General features: G+C 45.3%; 1 protein-coding gene across 2 annotated transcripts in view; it reads left to right on the top strand.

Annotated features, from left to right (window-relative positions):
* Positions 1 to 17954, top strand: part of ARHGAP42 (Rho GTPase activating protein 42) — a 979121-nt gene that overhangs the window by 875162 nt on the left and 86005 nt on the right. For both annotated transcript variants that reach the window (XM_069639111.1, XM_069639110.1), the window contains exon 18: positions 3832 to 3991. In XM_069639111.1, coding sequence (XP_069495212.1) covers positions 3832 to 3991 — 160 coding nt within the window. The remainder of the gene's footprint in view (positions 1 to 3831; positions 3992 to 17954) is intronic.

The following is a 17954-nucleotide window of genomic DNA, read 5'->3' as shown; positions in this document are numbered from 1 at the left end:
CCTGCAGGGTTAACTCTAAAAATGCATTCCTGGTTTTAGGGTTCAAACATGAAACCCAGACCCATATAATTAATATGCCTTTTGGTGTGCATCCTTTACTGCTTTTAAGGCAGTTGATAAATAACTGGATAGCATTAAAAAAAGAAAATGAAACAGCAAGTGTTATATGATATGATATGATAAGTCATTTATAACACGCCTGTACACAAGTGTTTCTAGGCGCGACAAAACAAGGGAGGGAAGACAGAGGGAGGACAAGACAGACAATCTCACCAGGCCTTGTTTAATTCAGATCGTTCAAATGCGAGAACGATAAGTGCAAGGGAAGATGGAGGGGGGAGTGCAATGGAGAGTGGAAGGTAAAAACAGGGCAGCAATGCTTTGAGTAAGTGCAGGCAGGGCCGCGCGGCCCTGGGTAGTGCAAGGAGAACAAGGGACTGTAGGGTTACAGTTACAACCCCTAAGTGTGTGGTAGGCCCGGAGGCTGTGCAGGGGTGACTAGTCAAGAAAGAGCCTGGTACCCAGTGAGACTCTGAGAGTAGCCAAACAACCAGTCGGTTCAGCAGACAGGTGGGCTAGGTAGGTCAGCAGGGGAGGGAGAGAGAGAAAGCAGAGGAGAAGAGGAACGTTTTGAGCTGCTTCCGGAACCTCAGGTGGTCCGGCTCAAGTTTGAGTGGGGCAGGGAGGCCATTCCAGAGGGAGGCACCTACAGAGGAGAGAGATCTACCCCCATTCTCTGCCTGGAGAAACGTGTAACCCTTAGAGAGTTGGAGGTAGCTGAGCGAGGGGCTTGAGAAGGAAGGTATTTTGAAAGAGAGCGTTGGATGTAGTGCACTCCCTGGCCCCAGAAAGCTTTGTGGACAATGCACAAGGTCTTAAACTCGATCCTTGCAGCCAACGGCAGCCAGTGAAGAGATTTCAGGGCTGGAAACATTTGGTCCCTGGGCTTCAGGCCAAGGATAAGTCTTGCAGTTCTGTTATGGATAAGTTGCAGAGGGCAGAGAGTAGAGGAATGTACATTGAGAAAGAGGCTGTTCAGTAGTCCAGCCTAGAGAGAACCAGGGCTCTGGGGGAAAGGGCGAAAGGGAAGAGTCCCTTTGAGGAGGTGCAGCTGGTAGTGGGACTTCTTGGCAATGTCCAAGGTGTGAGGAGAGAAAGAGAGAGTGGAGTCGAAGATGACCAAAAGGATTTTTACCTTGCAGGAAGGCGAAGGAAGGGTGCCCAAGGCGGGCGACCACAGTGAGAGAGGGAAAGAAGGGACAGGGGTCCCAATGAGAAGGATCTTACTGGCATTAAGGCAGAGATAGTTGGAGGCACATCAATCCTGAATCGCGGACAGTCAGGAATGAGCAAGAGAGGAGAAGAGGCTGAGGGGAGCCTGAAGGAAAGCTGAGTGTCATCGGCATAACACTGAAAGTTAGAGGAGAAGGTAGAGATCATGTGGGCCAAAGGGTCCAAGTAGAGGTTGAAAAACCAGGGTGTGAGGAAAGAGCCCTGGAGAACGCCACAGGTAGGGAGAGAGGTGGCAGAGAGAAACAAACCAAGTTAGACCTATGAGGGGTGGTTCAGGATCAAGGTGGTCAGCCACTCCAGGGCTTGATTCCATTATGCACAGGTTCTCGCAGAGTTGATTGATCAGGATGGCGTGGTTGACCGTATTGAAAGCAGACGAGGATGAGGACAGAAGGAATGCTGGAATCATGTTTAGAGAGCAGATCTGTGTGGGTGTTTAGGAAAGCAGTTTCTGTGCCTCTGGCTGCTCTGATGGTCAGCTCTTCCAAGAGTTTGCCCAGGAAAGGGGTGATGGAGATTGGGTAATGGTTTACCGAGCAGGTAGGATCGGCAGACGGCTTCTTGATGAGGCGGAACCCAAGGAAGTGCTTAAGGGCAGAGGGGAAAGTTCCAGTGGTGAAAGAGTGATTACAGAAATCGGCCAAGGCTGGAGCGAGGGTGTCAATATGGTCCTTGATAGTTCTGGAGGAGCAGGGGAGCATTGGTTTGGATGACACTTTCATAGATCAGACTTGCCTAGAAACCTCATCAGGGTTGTCAGAGAGAAAGAGGAGAAAGGAAGAGGAGAGGGAGAGGGAGAGATGGCCAAAGGGGGGGGCCGAGAGAGGAAGAGGAGATAGAGGACAGAATATCCTGGGTTTTAGCAGAGAAGCAAGATGCCAGAGCCATAGAGAGGGCCTGGGACATAACAGGAAAGCGAGACTGCAACATGATTGGCCAGTTCATTGCAGGTTTTTAAGAGTTCAGCCGTGTTGTTAGAGGCCACAGAGACACAGGCTTGAATTTGTGCTCTATTCTTGGCTTCGACAGGACAGAGAGTCTGTATTGCCTTAGGAGCAGGCGGCAGGCCCGTTTGTCTGATGATGCGCCCGAAGCCCTCCACTTCCTCTCAGCCACCCTGCACTTGCGTTTCAGAACAACAAGGTCAAAATCATACCAAGAGTTGCACCTAGAGTTTTCCTTGTTTTCGACTTCTGAATCACGTGTGAGGAGACCACGATTCTGTCGATTTCATACTTTTATTTACTGCTATTTGATTTAATTAAGCTGGTTGTCATTACTCCTCTTGGCCTCTGGAGGCTTGCTCACTCCACCTTGCATAGGCTGTTCACATAGTTGACTGTCCAATACTTGGCACTTGCAGATGTTTTCTTATTTGCTTAATCTAAGAGAAATATGTCTTACGTACATGGCCTATCCTCTTGACCCTCGTTGTGCTTTGAAATTATTCCTTGATGAGGCATCCTTAATCCGAGGCCAATAGACTCCTCTTTATTCCTCACATGGAGCTGTTTTCTGGCATCTCCTGACTCTGCAGCCCTGGTCTGTCTCTGAGGTTAGCTCGATCGGTTTCAACACAAGCCTGACGTCAATCTTTCCATCATGGCCACCTTAGTCAGTTACGTTTTCTTCTGTAGCACATTTATATATGTCTCAGCTACCTTGCATTTCTGCGTATATACATTCACTACATCTCTCTCCACTTATTTCTTTGGTGCATATGATTTCTTCATATTCGATTACACGTTACTCTTATTACTTCAATTACATCTTTTATCCTTTGTTTTTTCATACTGTTTCAGCCCATCTTCGTGTCCTTCCCTTATGACTTCACTCGGCTCTTGTCAGATTTCACTTATAGCTCTTCGATGTTCAAGGGTGTGTGCAGACATCCTTCCACCCTTTCAGTGCGGGGGCACATTTGAGGTTGTCTGAGTGCATATCGTCTCTCATAAACTTGATGCAATATTGGGACAATGCTTGGTGTACTGCATAGGGCTCATCTCATGCTGTTTCAATATGATGGAGGTGAGGGGGTGGCAGCTAGGGATGACGTGTCTACCTGCTCCTCTACACAGTCCTTCTATTCTATGCACCTTCATTCAAGGGTGAACAGCCTTTTATTAAATGTACCTATCACAGCAAGATAGTGTGTCCTATCACGTTTTATCTTGGCTCCTTAAATCTCATCTTTTATAAAGTGATGATAAGTTTGGACATTTAAATCATTCTATAATTAAGATTCTAAGTTCTCTCTGAGCCTGTTTATATTGTCATAGGAGCTTTAATGGCTTAAGAAAATATATGTTGTTTCCAAACAAATGCATGTTCTCCCGCACCCCTAAATAATGTGCAACCAATGACCTTTCCCAGCACTGTCATTTTTCATTCTAAATTTGAAACGTGTTTATATGCTTTAGAGTGACATGGATGGCAATATAACAGACGTGGAACTCTTTTGGCATTTCAAATGTAAGATCTGTGCTGTAGTCCAATGTGGGACTAATTGTCGGTTTCCTCTTTCACTGCCCGTTGCAGGGTATCCCTCCACAGCCAACAAAATCTCATGACAGTCTCTAATCTTGGTGTCATATTTGGCCCCACGCTGATGAGAGCGCAAGAGGAAACTGTGGCAGCGATGATGAATATTAAGTTTCAGAACATTGTTGTTGAAATTCTTATCGAACATTATGAAAAGGTAAGACTGGTCATTTTCTCCCATTAGTTCCTGATTATATCATTTCACATTGCTGCTGTGTAATTAGATTGTCATTTTCAATGTGTTTTTGTGAATGGACAGGTGTAAATCCACAGGTCTGGGTTTCTTTGCACCCATGAGACCGCAAGTCATTTATTTTAAGATTAGGTTTGTCAATCCACAGAATAGTATATTCCTGTAAGGTTTTTCAAAAGACTGCAAAATGAAAGCAAATTCTATATATGTCATTTGTTCTCATACACATTAACTGAGGATGTCCATAACATCTGACTGGATTTATTTGTCAATTCACCATCAAAATTTGTGAAGGGGAATTTAAAAGCTGTTGTGCTGTATTGTGCGCTTTTTGATGAACTTACATGTTGTGATGATGTTTATGCTTCGTTTTGACCTGATCTAGGAAGTGTGGCCACTGTTAACTTGGAATAATGCTAGATTTCCTTGGCATCAACGTCAAAGTAGTGACCATCACCTCTCAAAAACTATAAATGTTAATGGCAGCACAGACCAAAAAAGCCTCATAAAAATACAGCAAGACTGAGGCACTGGATCATCCACTATCTTTTTTGGAATGAGCAAGAACATATGAAATTAATCACCTCCGAAATTCATTATTTGGGAATGTTTTTCGAAGACATGAATTATGGGCATTATGGAAACCTGTCTGGATCGGGCTCTTTGGTAGAACGATCAGCCAAGCACTGATACCAGATTAGTTGCCAGCGCCCAGTAGCTAGTGCTGGAATTGAAGAGCAGCATTTGACAAAATTCAGGGCACCTTCGAAAGAGTGCGAAGTTAGTCAAACCGAGATTTCACGAGTTGTACTAAATGTTTGAGAAACTCAGAAGTTCAGGCCATTGATCCAACAGGCATATCTAGTGGGTGCCGCTGCTATGCTTACGGCATTGCACAAATCCCTGCCCTCTACAGGTGAGTTGTTGGCCGGAACTTCCTAGTTGGATACATGCTCTGACCTTTGCTGAATGCTTTGCGGGTTCTACTTCATGTATGAGTGATTCAGCAACAGGAAAAGGGCCTTCTGTGTCAGACGGAACTGCGCTTTGTGTAATCTGTAATAAAGACGTCGTGCAGGTGCTATTGAGAACGCATGTTATTGCATACATATTATTTGTTTCCATGTTCGAAGCGTGGCCTTGTAGTTTAAATGCTGGTGATGGATTTTGACATCCATAGACAAAGGGCCACTGTGCCACTGACTTAAACTTAATTCCTCAATTGCATACATTGCCCCAAATGTTGACTTCAAATGCATGCCCCTCATCTCCTTTTCTTTCCCTTTATATGAGCTGTCTAAACGCTGTTTGCTGGTGAAACTTTAGAAAGGCAGGTCATATATGTCAGCCCCATATTAAGAGTATAGTAAGTGAAACCAACATTTAAAAGGGCTTTTGGGAAAATTCGACGCTAAGGATGTTTTGAAGAAAACTGGACCAAATCGTTCAATTCATAACATGACTTTACAAATACATCATCCATAAAAACATGCATTGTATGTTTTGTTGTCAGCACTTACAATGATGGCAAGTTACACACAGACCTTTGCTGCCTTACTGGAAATGGAATTGCAGGTTTCGCACATACACATCTTATCAGTGTGCCCTCAACTTTTCACAGTGGGAGAGGACCTGCTTTAGACTTGAATATGGTCAAACTCTGTGCAATATCTTATCTTTGTGGTAGTGGAAGGAACATAATTCCTGTTTCTGATGCACAGGTCACTGCATACGCAGCTCTATACAGCAAGCAGCAAAACAGTTGATCTGTCTTGCTGCTTGGATTTGTATCTGTGGCCTGCACTTTACACAATCATCTTCAGCAAGTACCCAACCCTCTGTTATTTCACCGGAGTGTTTCTGCGTACTGTTTAAGAATGTGTCCTCCAGTGGGCCACTATCCCACACTCCTATTCCAGTCTTGCTGGAATTCCAGACCTGCAGTTGAGTATCTCACCAACGGGCACACCACAGACCAGAAATCCCAAGTTTGTAATACAAAGGCTTTTGTTTAGTTCCGGCACAGAGGTCAGAGCAAGGATAGAACCAAGCATGAATGCATCGCCATAAAATCATGTTGGGGCAAGGAGAGTATAACAGGTAAAAGATTGCTAGATCAAAGCACCCCAATGTATACCAAGTTGTGTTCAAGAGGGACACCCCAGAAGGTATCATACACAGTCTTTCACTCTCTGTGTGGGAATCCTGCAGTCTGCTACCTTTGCTTAGATTCCGCCAGTAAATATTGACCTTCCTGGACATTGGTCATTTAGCTTGGTCATTGAGAGTTGACTTCCATGTCCCGGTCTGTTCCGTGTGAACATTCAGGCTGTAGTTTTGCTCTCCAGCTAAGAGCAATGTATTTAGCGTTCTACTCATTGTCCGCTCCAGTTGAGCCAGAGCCCCCCACAGACTATTAATTTCCATGAGCCTCCTACCAGCTCAGGTTTCTCATAGGCCTACCACAGACGTAGCATTCTCACAAGACTCCCATAGACTCATGCATCTTATAAGCCAACTACAATCTTGGTTGGTCATTAGCAAGTCTTATTTTCATTGATGGGTTTGATAGTCATACCGGCATCCGGATTAGAAATTGTAGCTAGCCACACTTATCTTTCTCCTCCTCTCTAGTTGTGTCCATCTTGTCCTATTCCTTTCCTTTGGTGGGCATGCTGGTCCCACCAGAATTTGGATTATGACTCCTTATTCACCCCATTCTCCTTCTCAAGTCTCTGATTTCGAGGCTCTTGTCCCGCCCAATGTATTGGGCCAGGATGACTAGATTCTCCCCCTCTATGGCACATAAGCCACAGCCTTCCTCAAGCTCTAGCCCTACTGATCTTTCCTCTTGCTTATCCGCACCCCTTAAACCCATGGCCCTCTTAGCTTGGCCAATGAGTCATTCTCGTGTTGGACCTTTGTCTACATTTATCTTCGTCTTTCTCCTCCAATAACAACCTCCTTCCTCTCACTTTGACCCTTTTCTACCACCTACTGGTTTTACCCCTCCCTTCTTTCTTCCTCTGTGCCTCATCCTACTCTCCCTGATATCCCACCTTTGATCTTGCTCTTCTCCACCTCCATCCTTTCCATGATCCTTCCTTCATCTTCCAGTGGTTTTCTTTATCCACCTCCTTCCTTCTTGGGATATTTCCTCCTCATTCTCGATGGTGACCATTTTCACCTCTTTCCTTTTCCTGCCATTTTTCCCTTCCTCCTACTCGCTGGTTAAATTCCTGCAGCTCCTTGCTGTTGACCATTCCCTAAACACTTGTGCCCTGGGTCTCCCTTGTCTCCATTTTACACTCTAGATTATCAGTGAATTTAAATAATGAAGTCCTGACTGGAGCATCTGGGCCCTGTTCACAAAGTTTTTTCATGATTGGCTATCAGAGAAGACCTTCATCTGCCCATATGTACCTGAAAGTCTTTGCTAGACTCGCTATCAGCCCATCTTCTTCTGGTGTTCCTGCCACCTTGCAATCGGGCAGCCTTGTTATGGCAATCGCATGATCCCGCCATTGCTTTTATTTGCCAGTCTGTGATGTTTGCACTCACCACCTGACAGCCCCAGTGTTATGCATATAAAATCTATCTCCACTGTGTCTCTTGCCTTAAACTCTTGGTAAGCATGCAACAGGGCTTGCAGTAGTACCTGTGGACCATCCTTGCTCAGTACCTCTCTCAAGACTCCCATATGCACTTCTGTGGGACATAACCATTTCTGGAAAATTCTAATACTACAATCATGTCTCTTAAATGCATATGGTGTGCTGGAACATAGTTAAGATGTCTGAATCTAAGACTCCCACAATAATATGGTCTAGAATATGAGTGGGTCGAGATGCAAGTCTGCGCCTGGGTAAGATCTGGGGGATCCTCCATGTTTCATCTATGGAGTCAGCAAAGCGTCATACTCCACTTGTCCCTATGGAAAGTTTTGAGCAAATGAAGCTCAAACTTTAAAATTGGAAGCACAAGGGGACATCCATTTTGTGATTTCAGGCAGCGCTGAGGAGGCTGCCTTCACTTTCATTTTACTTTTTCTGTGCTCCCCAAGCCCAGGGAAGCACAGACGACGTAAAACGAAGGCAAAAAGCCGAGGCGCACCCATTAAAAATATAACATTGTTGTATTTGTGTTTGCCGTGGTTGGAAAACCACGGCAATCATAAATACAACAACGTTGTTATTCTGACAGCGGCAGCTTTTGTGTGGACTCTCCTGGGCTCCCCCAACCCTGAGGGAGTCCAGGAGACTCCCAGCGAAAGCTGCCGCTTTCAGAATAGCAACTTTTTTGGATTTGTAAATACTGCAGCATTTACAAATCCAAAAACGTATTTCTAAACACTGCGGCATGGAAACACAACCCCATTGTGTTTCTGCCTACAGCAGCTTTCACTCTGGGGCTCTCGGGATCCCCCCGGGGAGCCCAAGAGCCCCAAAATGAAAGCTGCTGTAGGCAGAAACACTGCAGCATTTCTAAACACTCACGTTGTGTTTCTGCCTACAGCGGCTTTCACTACAACAGGGAGCCCGAGAGCCCCAAAGTGAAAGTTGCTGTAAGCAGAAACACTTCGGCATTTCTAAACACCTGCGTTGTGTTTCTGCCTGCAGCGGCTTTCACTTTGGAGCTCTCGCCGCTGTAGGCAGAAACTCTGCAGTATGGAAACACAACCGCATTGTGTTTCTGCCTGCCTTGGCTTTCACTGTGGGTCTCCGGTGCTCCCCCGGGGGCACTGGAGATCCAAAGTGATAGCCACGGCAGGCAGAAACACAACGTTGTTGTGTTTCAAAAACGCTGCAGTTTTTCTTTCTAAGTTTCTCAGGCTCCTCCGGCTTGAAGGAGCACAAGAAACTTAGAAAGAAAAAACGCAGCGTTTTTGAAACACAACAACGTTGTATTTATGTTTGCGGTAGCTTCAGCTTGGAGCCTGAATCTACCGCAAACATAACTACAACATTTTTAAAAGCTGCGGTTTTATGTCTACGTTTTTTCCGGGCTCCTCCAGCCCGGAATACTTAGAAAAAATAACGCAGATAGTGCTTACCGAGATGCACCTGCAGCTTTCCTGCCTGTAGTTTCTGGTCCCCGTCCTCCGAGTCCGGCAACAATGAAGCAAAAGCCACCCAGTGGTAGCTTTTGTTTACTACAGCTGGCTGGCTTTTGCTTCATTAGTGCCGCAAACGCAAGCACAGGCGGCATCCATTTCACAAAATGGATGCCCCCTAGTGCTTGCAATATTAAAGTTTGAGCTTCATTTGCTCGAAACTTTCCGTAGGGACTTAAAAAATATATATATATTTTAGATATTTGTTATATTATTGGCCATCTTTTTGTAACCCATCGTTGTGCAGGGGTCAGCAGCTATTAAAGGGCCCTAGTTTCATGTTGCCTAACTGGCTTACACACCTACCTTGGATTTTAATACAGTAAAAGATTGTTTCTTTATAGGCAGGGAAAATGTTGATCTGAATTGAGTCAATCGAATGATCTCTGCAACTGTAGCTCATGACATGTTTCTAAATACTTAGCCCAGGGCATGTTTCTAAGCACTCATGAGATTACCTAACGTGGTCTGCAACCTACGCATGTGGGTCAGAGAGTCTCAAGCATATTTTAAACCTATGAGGGTCTTTGGAAAGTGCTTCAAACTGCACAGCAGCCTGTTCAGAGCTCTTTAAAGGCGAGTGAAGCAAGGACGCTGCCTGGAGGAAGACACCAATTCTGAGGAACTGAGGTTTGACTCTTGCACAAGGGGTGAGGAGATATTCCTCTCCGGTTGTTGTGGCTTAGTGTATCAATCGGAAGTGAGTTATATCCAAAATTCCTTACACCTAGCAGAGCGGCAGGTGGAGATGACTTTGTCTTGGGCATCTGATGAGTAGGATGTGTGACTCTGTCTCTGAAACCTGCAGAGGTAAAAAAAAAATCTTGGCTGTTGGCGATGTGAAAAGGATGTGCTTGCTGGGTTTTTGGGAATATTATGAACATAAAGAAATCAGATTCAGCTTGCAGCAGTGTGAGAATGTTCTAGAGGGAAGTATGAGGTATTGCCACCTCGAAAGGGTGCAGCCGCCCTGACGTTTTCCATCTCCGAAATGGTCGCCTGCTAATCAGACTCCCCTTTCATTATGCTCCATGCCAAAAGCATTGCTTACAACTGTGCCATTTATACAGCCTGCTTATATGGAAACACTTTCTGCTGTACAGGTGCCATACACAAGTTCAATAAATAAATAAAAAGAAAATAAGTTTCTCCTGATCTCCAGTGGCACAAAGAATGTTCAGAGGTCACATGTGCCCTGTTTGACAGTTGATGCAACGGCCAAATCACTGTAGTGCAAAGGCTGCATTTAAATCTGCACCTCTGTCCCAAAATCACATAATAATGAGTTACTATCCTTGTGGCAGTTGTTAACTTTAAATATAAACCACACCTGAGTTTAGGGTTTGGTGGATAGTGCTTCTCATAATTATTAAAGCCACATCTGATTGGCATCATACATGCGTCAACACTGTGAGCCCAGACCATCTGCGAGCAGGTTGTGTGTAGTCCCCTCAGACTAGCTGTAATTGTAATTGTAATTTTGTAATTGTAAAGCGCTTATACACAAGTGAAGTGCTTCAAGGTGGGAAAGGAACAAGGGAATACAGACATCAATCTTAGGCCTTGAAGATTCCGAATGATCTTACAAAAATAACTAGCATACTATGCCAGAGGCATTTCAACTGGCGCAAGTGCATAACTGGGTGGATTCAGAAAAGGGTGTGGGGGAGAATAGCATATAATCAATAAAATACCATACTATGGCTAACAACTTGTCAGATAGTGCAAGTGCATGACAAAGTGTGGGAAGAGATGGGGGGAGCAGGTGGGGGAAAAGGGCATACAGAACAATAAACTATAGTACTAGGCTGGCGACATTTCAGATTGATTGGTCGTTGGTCGTCACTAATACGCCTATGCTCGAGCAGGGGCGTTGCTAGGGGGGGCTAAAGGGGCTATAGCCCCTGATCTTTTGGTTGTAGCCCCGGATAGAATCTCAGGAGCTACAGCCAAAAGACTAGCTAGCCCCCAGTCCCAACAATACCGACATCAGTTTAGCCCCGGGTCTTTTCCAGACCTAGCAACTCCCCTGTGCTCGAGTATTTCAGGTACAGCCAAGCAAGGGAGGGGAGATAGAGGGAGGACAGGACAGAACAAACTTGCTAGGCCTAGTACGTTCACGGCCGTGCAAGTGCACAGATAGGAAGTGCAAGGGAGGAGGGGACAAGTGCACCCAGTCTAGTAAGGGTCTGGCTTAAGTGCAGGGTTGTTGTCCGTCCCAAGGAGCGTATTCCGAGTGCAGTAGTGTCAATCACTGCTCTGTCTATGCTGCAACTAGTAGGACTATAGTTCCCGGGGCTCCCTGCCTTTGATACTTTGTGAGGTCATGAGAGCCCCTCAACAGGTCCTGGCAAACAGGAAACAAAGGGAACACCCCACACAAAAAGACTAGCTTCACACCAGGGTGTTGCATACCAAAGTGACTTTCATCCTGTGGGCAAGGGAAGGAGGCTGGGTAAGTGTAGACAGAGGAAGCTCAGAACAAGTTGGGAAGGGTTTCACAATCTTGCTTCTGTCTGTACCTCTCCTTCCTGTTTCCTCCACTTCTTTTTGCACAAAGCACTTTTGGTGTGAAGTCAGAAGGCAAACACCACTTTTCTTAAGGACAGGGATTGGACACCTGAAAGCAATCTTATTTTTGTCCAATCATCTGTGGAGCCTTGCCTATAAAAGAGGGTGCCTCCCACTCCTCCTTGATCCATCTGTGGACTTCAACCTTTCAGGAAGAATTATCCTTCACCAGTGAATTGAAGACAGAGGATCCAAGGCAGAGGCAAGCTCTGCTCCATAACCATCCCCAGGGCACATTGAGGTTGCCCTGCTACTGGAGTAAGACCTGCCACTCTGCTGGCTACTCCGGTACCCAGGACCTCACAGAAGGTGCAGGACTCCTGCTGGTGTGCCAGTCTCCCTGGTGTTTGCGAGAATGAGAACAAGGACCTATCTTGTCTCTGAGTCTCTGGATTGGTACTGAGAGCCTGTTTTCACAGTGAAACTGCTATGAGCATGTTTTGAGCACTGTTCAACACATTCAAACCTCCGGAGCTGCCCGTGTCAATGTGCAGATCTTCGAGCCACTGTACTGCACTCTTGAAGCAAGCTGAACGCGTCATTGACTCGGCTCAAGCAAGAAGCTTATTACTGCAACTGCCTCATCCACCTTTCAACCAATACACGCCTTTACCAATCCTGCATCGATGGCCAAACGATCCTGCTGGCTTCATCAAACTGTGACCATCAAATGCTGCATCGAACCATCTCGAACTGCCCATCCAGTTATTAGAATCTCCACTGTTGAACAATATGTTGACTCTGAATGGACCCTGGTGGCCCCCACTATCCACATCCTTTGAGCCCAACTTTGAACCGTAGCGAACTTCAGTTTGATCTAGACTCGAGATTTCTACCCTTTTGGAAACAGCAACTGCCGCATTCGTGCCTGGTTTGAAATACTCGCACTGCGCCACAAAGCCTTGCTCGATGCCGACGAACCACCAGGAACAACAAGAAGGTACTATTGACTCCTACCTTCCCCTAAGTGCACATTTGGGCCCGAAAGACTGGTTAGATCACCTTAAAACCCTTACCTCGCACCAGAACATATCATTTTACAAACAGTGTGGTTGATTGACTTTCATCCCAGTTTCATTACCCAGAGGGCTGTATCCTTCTATCATTGTATATTCTGTGTTCTTTGCACAGGGATGGGTTTTCGTACTGTATTCTATTTAGTACATATGGTGTGTTCAATTGGATTGGGAAACAATATGTGTGTGTGTATATATATATGTTTTGTTTAAAGAGCCTTGAATGTGCATTCCCTTATTTTAGACTGTTGTACTTTGAAGTTTGGGTTTCTCCAGTTTCACATTCACACCCCTTTTGTAGGTATACCCTTTCCTCAGCCCACATTACCACAACAGGAGAAGGAGGTATATTTCTTAAATCTGCCTGTTTCATCATTATGATTGTGATCACTGATTTTTTTTGTATTAGTGTGAGGGCAGAGTGGGCAGTTCAGTTACTACTCATTCTTGTACTCCTGCGGGGCAGAAGTAATTTCGACACATAGGTTCAGGGAGAAATGTATCTTATAGAGGAAGATCCCTGTGCTAGTAAAAATCAGCTCCAGAAGATCTCCAGTATGTAACGTTGTGGTGGAGGGAAGATCGATTGAATGTTGAGTGGCCTATCTCAGTTTCCTTAATGTTTAGTAGGGATTCACAACTTTCAAGTGAAAACTCATGGTCTGATCATGCAGTGCCTTATGGACAAGATACAACGTTTTTGATTGTTTGAGTCCTTTATTGGTATTCTGTAACTAGTGCAATATGGAAATGGCAAGGTTACCCAGGTGATATGGTTCCGCCTGTGTACCTTGGCAGGTGTCAATTATCGGAGCTGTGTGTAGATGCCTTGGCAACAGCACAGTGGGAATGACGCTGCATTGAGCATCAGTGTTATTTCTTTTGAGGGATATGTGGGGCGAAAGGGAAGTTGGGGTACCCCTTTTATCCAAATGTAGATGATGCAAGTGGTTCCTGGCAACTGAATTCAGCTGAGGTGGGATGAGAGAGGGCTATCAAATAGAACATACAATTTGGATTTGTTTGGTGTGAATCCAAAGGGGTCGGCTTTGGTTCTGGCCACGTGAATGGTAGGACAGAGGCCATAGGTCCCTGGAGCAGGATGGATCTGTGTCCTCAGCTGTAGTTTTGTTGTGTCATCTGTTGGTCTATCATCTACTAGTTTCCTAGTTGAATGCATTCTCCAGATTCCTCATCCACTTTGAGGTGATCTTGGTCTCATTGGCATGCATATGTGAAAACAAAACACAAGGTCATGTGTGGTCACCCACTTATGTTCACTTAATATTTAAGTTCCATCTCAATTAGCTGCCAAACGATGGAACTCCATTCCTACCCCCCTCAGACAGGAACCCTCCTTCCTAACCTTTAAAGCCAATATAAAAAGTTGGCTGAGCAACAAGTCTCTTCATTAAGAGGTTACTACCATGTAAACTGACCACTGTCTATTTAAGACTTTGCTCGTCTTCTGTCATACCAGATACTATGCTTATTATCTCCTTCCTGGCCCACCTGTAACCAGGGTCCCTCACTGTTGTCACATTATTGATCTGTAATTTGCCTATATGAATGTATAACCACTAAGTTCCGAAGCGCCCAGTTACCTCAGGGTTTGGCGCGCGATACAAATAATAAACAAATACAAAATACAAATACAAAAAATTATTTCTCTCTGTAAGCAGCAACAGAGACAGGTTATAGTTTGTAAAGTCGTCAACATTACAACTTTCTAATGCTGGTGCATTTTGTTGGTTCCTCACTGGTATTATCTGTGATTGGCAGAATGCACTCTTTGCATGAAAGTACATTGGCACATTACTAACTTTACACTATATATGGCCCAAACGTTAAAAAGAGGTGTTCAACTCATGGTTTCATTTCACCTCAAACTATCAAAGAGAGTGATATCAGGAAACATGCAATTAAGTGGTAGCATATTATTAATAATCACATGTGTGCTCAAAATTTGAACAGGTGCAAAATGTCTCAACACCCTTTTATATTTAAAAAGAAATATGAAGTTGGAAGGCTGTTTAAGCAGCTCTCAATACATGACCATTGGTATCATACAACTATGCTATTTTTTACTCTTCTTTATGGTTGCAATGCTGTTCGTAGTGTTTACTTTTGAAAATCACTGCTCTTTCAAATAATATCCATTAGAGGAGTAGTCAAGACATTCTTGTTTTGTGCAAAAATAAATAAGATCTGGAATGATTTTTCTAAAGGCAGCTTGCCAAAAAAAGTGACTACCTCTATAAAACCAACCATCTAGTTCACCTAGGCAGTACCGTCATTTACTACTAAGTCATATTTTGGGATCTGTGATGAGTCCGAGTGTGAACATATGCTACAGGTCCTCCTCACCCAGTCCTTTCCCACCACACTTTCAATGAGATGGCCTGCCCCTGTATCACCATTCCTCCCCAACACCAGACAACTTTGATCTGATTGGTGGTATCTGGCTGCAAATGATCAACTTCACTTTTTAGCAAGCATGTTGCACTAACCAGTGTAAAGGGGTTCTGACGATGGCACCAACTAAAAACCTTACTTCGACATAGTCATGTAGCCACTGCTACAATCATGTAAACCGTTGTTTGGATGCCTTTTTCTGGATGAGTTCTGCATTATCACAAGTGTCAGTGTCTCAATCAGGCTTCCCCACACATCCCTGCACCTCCCAACACGCAGCTTGGAGATATCTATGCTACAGATACTTGATGCAATTAAACTGCCGTATGTGTTTGTCTCTTCACTGCTGGAATAGTCTAACAGCAGTGCTTGGTACTCTCAACCGTGGATAGGGTTTCCTGTTTTTAGTAGGGGTTTTTCCAATTCAGGGTTTTAAAATATTTTCAAAATATTTGTTCATCAGTGCTTACCCATTGTACCCCTCAAAATAATCGTTTTTTTGTTGTTGTTGTGCATTTGTAAGGTACTTATACATCAGAATTGTGTTTCAAAGCACCCACAGGACAAGGGGAAGGAACACAGAAGGTCCCAGACCACCAATCTCAGTGACATTGGGGTATTAGCACAGGAGTGAGAGAGGGAAGGAGGAGGTGAAGAGGAATGTATTGAGGAACTTCCGGAATTTGAGAAGATCCGACTGAAGGAGGAGAGGGTTGGGGCTGTTCCAGTGGAGGGTGCCAGCCGAGGAGAGAGATCTGTCGCCAGCTCTCTGCTTAAAAAAGCACCTGATATGCAGAGAGTTGGAGCCGGAAGAGCGTAAGGATCTGGAAGGAGAGTATTTGGTAAGGGCAAGTTGTAGATAGATTGGTGTTTGGCCCCAATGGTTGATACAGGGGGATTTGTATTTGATCCTTGCAGCAAATGGGAGCCAATGGAGGAATTTTAGGGCTGGAGAGATACAGTCCCTGGGCTTGAGGCCAAGGTTAAGTCTTGCCGCCCTATTCTGAGGGTAGATTAAGGAAGAGGCTTTTGCAATAGTAAAGCCTAGAGAGTGCCAGTGCTCTGGAGACGTTGGGCTCCATGTGAAAAGTGAGGGAAGGAAGGTTGCCTCTAAGGGGGTCGAGTTCAAAATGGGCCTTCTTGGCAAGGTCCAAGATGTGAAGGAGGAAAGAGAGAGAGGAGTCCAAGATGACTCCAAGGTTTCTGGTGTCAGGTGCAGGAGAAGGTGGAGAGCCCATAGAGGATGGCAAGAGTGAAGGAAGGAAGGAGGGTGTAGGAGTCCCAATAGGAAGAATCACCGTCTTGCTGGCCTTGCGGCAGAGTTCATTGGAGGCACACCAGGACTGGATAGCAGATAGGCAGCCAGGAATGCTAGAGGAAGAAGGGGGATTATCAGCGGGAAGTTTGAAGAAGAGTTGGGTGTCATCTGCATAACAATGGAAGTGGGGGGAGAAAGTAGAGATAAGGTGAGCAAGTGGAGCGAGATAGACTTTAAAGAGCAGAGGGTGAAAGGCTAGAGCTCCAGGGAATGCCACAGGTGGAGATAGAGGTAGGAGAGGAGAACAAGCCAAGGATTACCTGGTAGGGATGGTTATTGCGGAAGGAGGTCAGTCAGTCCAGTGCTTGCTCTGAGATACCAAGGGTATTATGGAGCCATTTTATGAAGATGGAACGGTTCACTATGTCAAAGGCAGAGGAAAGATAAAGTAAAATGAGGACAGCAGGAGAGTTTGTGTCAAGAGATGCGAGCAGTTCTTAACGGGTGTTCAGAAGAGCAGTTTCTGTGCTTCTAGATGCTCGGAATACAGGTTGTGGTTGTATAGGTAACCAACAAGCTCAGTATGCTGGGCCATTTGGGGATAGACCAGCTTTTCAAGAAGTTTCCCAAGGAAGGAAGTGATGGAGATGGGGCCGTCGTTAGTGGGAGAGGAGGGTTCGGCAGAAGGTTTTTCAGGGGGGAAAGAAAGAGTGCTCAGTATGTCCTTAGTTTTTTCACTGAAGTGGGTGACCGGTCAAGTGCAGAGGGCCTGAGAGGAAAGAGGAAAGGTGGTGACTGCTGAAGGATTGGCTAGTTCCTTGCAGTTTTCAGCCTGGTTGTTGGATGCTCCAGAGACACAGGCCTGGATGTGGGCCCTCTTCTTAGAATAGTGAGACAGTATTGCCTTTGGAGAAGGCGACAGGCCAGTTTGTCAGAGGGTGAGCCTGTGGACTGCCACTTCCTTTCTGCAGATCTGTATTTGCCCTTCAGATCTGCTAGATCAGGGTCATACCAAGTGTTGTGCTTGGTGGTGTGTTTTGGGCGGATCCTCATGATGGGCAAGAATGTTGAGAGTTTAGAGATGGCGAGATGGAGGTTGCTAAGAGCATAGTCGGAGGTAGAGTCTGCAGTGGAAGGAGACGGTGGGATGAAGGTGGATCCAAAGACTGCAACTGACACTAGTTTAATTGGGTGGATGTTAATGAACATGGTTGTCAGGGCCGGGGGGGGGGTCAGAGGGTTGAGAGGGCCCAGGTGAGAGGAGAGGAGGGAATGGTCTAACCAGGCGAGCAGAGTGGTGGGTGGGGCAGTGAGCGAAAGATTTGTGTGAATAAAAGCATCCAGAGTGTGCTCAGCCGAGTGGGTGAGGAGATATTCCTCTCCGGTTGTTGTGGCTTAGTGTATCAATCGGAAGTGAGTTATATCCAAAATTCCTTACACCTAGCAGAGCGGCAGGTGGAGATGACTTTGTCTTGGGCATCTGATGAGTAGGATGTGTGACTCTGTCTCTGAAACCTGCAGAGGTAAAAAAAAAATCTTGGCTGTTGGCGATGT

This window comes from Ambystoma mexicanum, chromosome 7q (assembly GCF_040938575.1).
Source record: "Ambystoma mexicanum isolate Mex_15411 chromosome 7q, UKY_AmexF1_1, whole genome shotgun sequence".
Taxonomy (NCBI): Eukaryota; Metazoa; Chordata; class Amphibia; order Caudata; family Ambystomatidae; genus Ambystoma; species Ambystoma mexicanum.
The sequence above is the reverse complement of the archived record's forward strand: the minus strand, read 5'-3'. Positions and strand labels throughout refer to the sequence as shown.